This window comes from Nothoprocta perdicaria, unplaced genomic scaffold, assembly GCF_003342845.1.
Source record: "Nothoprocta perdicaria isolate Ctin4 unplaced genomic scaffold, notPer1 scaffold_125, whole genome shotgun sequence".
Taxonomy (NCBI): Eukaryota; Metazoa; Chordata; class Aves; order Tinamiformes; family Tinamidae; genus Nothoprocta; species Nothoprocta perdicaria.
Genome location: NW_020454372.1, coordinates 55201 through 61200, shown reverse-complemented (window position 1 = coordinate 61200; position 6000 = coordinate 55201). Strand labels below are relative to the sequence as shown.

At 39.4% G+C, this 6000-nt stretch overlaps 1 protein-coding gene across 1 annotated transcript; it reads left to right on the top strand.

Moving 5' to 3' along the window:
* The first annotated feature begins 931 nt into the window (after positions 1 to 931).
* Positions 932 to 4875, top strand: LSM8 (LSM8 homolog, U6 small nuclear RNA associated). Its single transcript, XM_026033222.1, has 4 exons — positions 932 to 976; positions 1473 to 1513; positions 2895 to 3022; positions 4658 to 4875. The coding sequence occupies exons 1-4, from the start codon at positions 946 to 948 to the stop codon at positions 4746 to 4748; spliced, it is 291 nt and encodes a 96-aa protein (XP_025889007.1). The 5' UTR covers positions 932 to 945; the 3' UTR covers positions 4749 to 4875.
* The last annotated feature ends 1125 nt before the right edge of the window (positions 4876 to 6000 follow it).

The following is a 6000-nucleotide window of genomic DNA, read 5'->3' as shown; positions in this document are numbered from 1 at the left end:
GATGACAAATTTGTCGCATGGAAACGAAGACGAGGCCTGTATGTGCTACACATAGCAAAATATTTTTGAAAATACATTTCAAAAAATGATTATCTACCAGTGAAGAATGGCTAAAGCAAATAGCAGGAAATCCATTTTACAGGTTAAATTAGTTCTGTTACTGAATGCCTTAACTTAATTTTCTGTTATTGGATGCCTTAACGTAATTTGGCCGAGATACTTCCGCTGGGCGAGCTTCCAACATTGTCTTAAGGAGTCACCAAGTCCAACAGATTTCTTGCCCTTCTCTGTTTCACAGGGCGTTCGAGCAGGCTGAGGAAATGGCACAAAATCACTATAACTAGCGAGGAAGCAGGGAAGGCAGTTATAATCAGGGTGAAACAGGGAGAAATAACGTGCCAGCAGSAGAGGGCGGAGGGCTGGTGGGAGCAGCGCATGGCTACGAGCCCGCAGAGATTCTCCTCTCTGCTATTCCCAGGCTTGCGGATCGCGGTGAAAAGAGAATAACTAAACTGTGGGATCCAAACTCCTGCCTAAAAAGCACAGCCTACTTGCTCTTCACACGCCTTTTAAAAACATGTTAAATTTTTGCCCAGATTGAGAAATTTGAACTACGGAACCTCTCCAAGGAAACAGCGCAAACTCTAAGGGAGCCGGTAACCCCCCCCCGCCCCCGCTCACTTGGTACAGCCCCCTTGGTCGTTACTTGGTACAGCCCGCTCTCCCCCCACCCCCGGGAGGGGGGGGAGGTGCCTTTCGGCGCATGCGCAGCTCCGATTGCTCCGCGCGCGGGAAACGCGCGTTTGAAACGCGGCGCGGCGCCGCGCATGCGCAGCGACTCGGGCACCGTGTGGCCGCGCGCCCGCGCGGCGGGACGTTGCGTCAGCGGCGCGCGCCGGAGGTGCGTGTGGAGCCGGCGCGGGGCGAAGCGCGGGAGCCGCCGCCATGACCTCGGCCTTGGAGAACTACATCAACCGTATCCTTGAGCCGGGCCCAGGCGGGCCGAGCCTAGCAGCTGCGGCGGGGCGAGGCGCCGCCCGGTCGGAGCTTCAGAGGGAGGGGGGCTGAGCTGGCAGGCTCGAGGTCGCCATTGCCGAGCCGCCTTTGGGGACGTGGGTTGAGGGGACAATTCTTTGTATTAGTAAAGCATTTTTGTGCGCTTCACACCTGGGAGTTTGCAGCTCTGCTTGGGCCAGTGCGTTGAGCAGTGGGAGGAGGGGAAGGATTCTGATCCGTGGGGTGTGCTTAGTGCTCAGATCTGCTCATGGGCCCAGCCTGTGGCCGAAGGGAAGCTCTGATGCTGGCTGGTGCCAAAAAGGGCTCGTTTTTTGTTGCTGTCAGCGGTGCTGCTGCCCACTTTTTGTTTCTAAAGGTTCCTCTGGTTTCTAGTAATGCTTACGTTGTGGCTGTTTCAGAAGGTCGTAGTGGTTTTGTTTGCGATTCCTCCGAACGTTTCCTTAGCGAACCGCCAGGCACTGTCGCGGTGATCACCTCTGATGGAAGAATGATCGTGGTGAGACTTGCGCTTTTCAGTGTTTCGCTTTGCTCCCATAAGGATGGGGATCCCCTTTCTTGGGGATAAATAAACAGTGCTACGGCATATACACCGCCGTAGTGATCATATCTTTAAGACTCTTCTAAGCTTTATTTTGAGTAACATAATTTAAACAACTTCTTGCCTATGAGCTCTGTCCTTTCATAAACTCATACCTGGAAGTGCTGTCTTTTGACTCATTTAGGTAGTGTCTTCTACAGGAATGTGTAAGTGAATTTCTTGTTCTCTTAAGCAGGTTCTTTTCCATCTCTAACAAAGTTGCTTTATACAGTATAGTCTCTACGTTAACTTTCACATTAAAAACATTTCCCTTGCATGTTTGCAGGAAAGGCCTAAGTTGATAACTGAGGACACACTGAGCTTCTGTTTAACTCTGAAAAGCTGAGGACTGACAATCTGTGTATTCGATTGCATAATGTTTTATTTTTAGTGCTTTTCTGCTATTTATTTTCTTCTCCCCCCCGCCCTGTGTGTTTTGAGTGTAACTTACTGATACCGTCATTGTGTGAGGATTATATATTTCTATCCATATGTATCCTCTTCAGTGTAGTTCTGGAAGGAGAAAATAATAAGTAGTAAAGCAAGGATATCTGTGTTTTTATAAGAAATATATTAGCTTTGGACCATTCTCTTTCTGCTTGGAGCTAGTTGGAGAAACTTCAGTTGTGATGCAGGATACATTTCTATGGAAAAGATTTAAGCTGAATTGGTGTATATGAATACATGCAAGATAGTATAAATGGTTATCATTATTATTTAAGTGGTAGCATTTTATGCAAATTTAATTTCCGTAATCAATTTGCTATTAGCAATTGATAATATTTTTTTCTAAACTCACTTAGAAGTGACACAGAAATTCTTCCTTTTGAGCTTTTCTGTGAGAAAAAATATAATCTTATTTACAGAATCAGCAGTTAAAAATGCTTCTTAGAAATAGTTTCATTAGTATTAAATATAAAAATCTATTTTTTTCTACATTTTCTTCTTTTCTTTTTTTGCTTTCATGAAATTTCCATACAAGAAAGACTAAAATATTGTAGAAATACTAAAATTAACAATCTAGAGAGCCATCATAGGCACAGAGGAAATTGCTTTTCTTCTAATACTAAAGATCACAATAGTGGCTAGTATGAACACTCATACTCRAGGAAAATATCATTCTTCCTAAGCTGATTATTACTTTTAAAGTTTTGTTCTCCAGCTGCATATATTTTGGCCTTAAAATGAAATGAAGCCTGTGTTCTGGAGTACCTTAGTAGTACCACTTTATAAGATATCCTTGAGAGCAAAGATGATTGAAAGATCGTTGAAGTGCTTAAATTTGTGTGCTTTTTTTCAGGGCACTCTCAAAGGCTTTGATCAGACCATTAATTTGATTTTGGATGAAAGCCATGAACGAGTGTTCAGTTCTTCACARGGAGTTGAACAGGTTGTCCTGGGATTATACATTGTAAGAGGTGATAATGTGTAAGTATAGCATATTCATAAATAAACCACATTAATTAAGCATACGGTTCMTGTATACAGTTGTGTATCTATATGTATCTTGATAACCCAAGCCAACCCGCATCTTGATAGGAAGCAGAGAGAAAGCTRTCAGAGTTGTGGCAGATGAAGTGCGATGTGTGTTGCTGTTACAGAAGCGATAGCACTGCAGTTCAGAGACTGTTGATCTGGACTAACAAGCTCACGTCCTGAGAGCAGCCTCGGAGGGGTCAGTAGGAAGCTCGGAGCGTTGTCCTTGCTTCACTTCTTGTACACATTTCCTTTGTTGTTGTTGTTGTTGATACTTGATATCAAATGCAGTTACAAAATGAGGGTAAAAATTTATTGAAAGAAGAGAGGAGTAGCTGATGTGTCAAACAGAGATGAGAGGATTACAAGAGAAGTAGAAGGAAGGCCTGGTGAAATGGCCTGCTAGGAAGATGATTTTTGTAGCAGCGCTCTGAAACAGATGGCAACAAAGTGAGATTTTTTTTTTTTTTTATCAAAAACAGAAAAAAGAAAGATGTTGGAGCAATTAACATGTCAGCCTGAGGAAGAATTTTTCGTCTTCTATTTCTGATGGATATTTCTCAACAAAGAAATGCCYGTGCATTTTTTTCAGCATTTATTTAATGCGATTGAGAAGAGGGGTAGATTGCAGCACCTTTATGAAGGGAAACAGTAACTTAAAAAAAAAAAAAAAAAAGACTCTGAGAAAATAGAGCAGCTAGTGAAAAATATATRGAAAAAGAAACAATTTAAGGAATAAAACATTTTCAGGGATTCTGTTATGTTTCAAAGGCACATTCCAAAAGCTTGTGTGTACCATCCGTCAAAAAATTCAAATGTGGCAAGCTTAAAAACTGTCAGCAGGAAACTGCAGTTTTAGAAGGATATGTCAGAATAAAGTTTGGTCTTTGTACTTATGTTTCCTCTGAGATAGCTCCCAGGATCCTGAACTAGCAAACTTCTATTCCCTTTATATATATTATATAAATATATACATATAATACATAATATATATATAAAATTATGTATTATATGTATAATATATATAATACATATAAAAATTATATAAAATATATAGAAATTATTTATATATATATTAAAATAATTTTTTTCTCTGAGGCAGCTTCTAAAGTCCACTGTTGTTTTAGTCCATATAGCCTTATCATAGTCTAGATGAAATTCTGTGTTGTTCTTTGAATGATAAAATTAATTTCTTCCAACACAGCCTAGTAAAGTTTTATTCATGTCTTGCATACCTTATTTCTTGGGAAGTTATAAATTACCACAGTTACATTGCTCTTGAAAGTTCATTGCTCTTGAAAAATTCTTGCTAAAAGATTTCCAGCTTTTGTTTCAAAGACTAGCCTAAAACAGTCTAGTAGTGATTCTTGTCTATATCAAGGAAAACGCTCCTGCAACCTTTAGAATGTACTTGTTACCATCAGACCCCRAAGTTCAAACGACAGAGGTTTAAAAAAAAATTACAAAAAATCTCAACCTGCAAATTAATTTTGCATTTCCAGATTTGCACCAGGGGATTTCAGCAATTGATAACCTGTTTTTTTTGTTTGTTTGTTTCTTCCTTTATTTTTTGCCTTTTTATTACAGTGCTGTCATTGGTGAAATAGATGAAGAGACAGATTCAGCTCTTGACTTGGGGAACATTCGTGCAGAACCTTTGAACTCGGTTGTGCATTAAAGGAAAAAATGCACAGGGACTGTGTAAATGTTTGGTTGTACAGACCTATTTAAAGAACATGGACAGTTTTTACGAATTGTGTGTAACTTGTTTAGTCATCACTTTTTTTTTTTACTATGAATATGTTTGACATGTAAATTAAAATTTCTACGATTTACTAAGACTTTTTTATTTGATTTATTTTGTGGTTTCATGCTACRTATTTTCACTGTAAAATATGTTTTGGGAAATGCAGGCAATGTCAMTATGCTTCTTAAAGTGGAAATCTCATTCGTAAAGGTAAACCAGTGTTTTGCTTTAACACCAGTTAGTTGGAGTCAGATTGCATAATAGTCAATTTAACAATCACTAACATTTTTCATGTGAGGTATTACTAGTAGTAGAGCTGTTGAACAAATGTAACTCACTGTAAGTAGAAAATGGATTTTTGAGATTTCTATGTAGTGCAGAAAGTAAGAATGTTGGAAGATTTTACCATCAAATTAATGTCATAATCATGTAATTGGTTGCTTTGGTCTATGAAACACTATTCTTTGCTCTCTAAAACTTCATCAGAGTTACAGGAATTCTTATTTTCTTGATATCTGCAGAAATCTTTTGGTCAGAAAGCAGATTATAAACCAGTATTTGTTTTAAATCGAAGGCCCTTATAGAATGAATTACTCTAGCCTATGTCTTCCTCCCTCAGCAGCCRTAGTATTGCTCAAACTTTGGGTAAGATGTGTCAGAAGTGAACAAATTGTATATCTGCTAGTATGTAACCCTTATCTTGCTAGAGTGTAGTGTTGAAGATACAGCACTATTTAAATAGATGAAATTTCCTTTAAATGAAGTTTGCCTAAATTGTGAAAATGAGGATTGTACAACTCTGTCCAGCTCAACCTGGTTGCTCCCTGCATACAGAAGTCTGTTAGAGTGCCCAGTGCATTACATTTTAGTCAACATCAGACTCACTATCCACCAGAAATAGCRAGGTGACAGTGAGAAGTTGGTAGTATTCTACAGAAGTGTTTTTTGTTGTTATCTTAATATTAAATAGGTTTTAGAGCTTTTCCTTGCAAATTCACTGCCTAGAATCAAGCATCTTCAGCTCCATGAATCTGGCTTTCCAGAAATGTGTTGCAGTGAAGTTCTTGTAATTTACAGTAGGTTGTTGGGGGTTTCTGGTGTGCACGTGAGGCCAAGCAGATCCTTTATTGATCTTGTGACTTAGTAAAAGAAAAGAATGCCTTTTACCTTTTTTGGCCCTGTT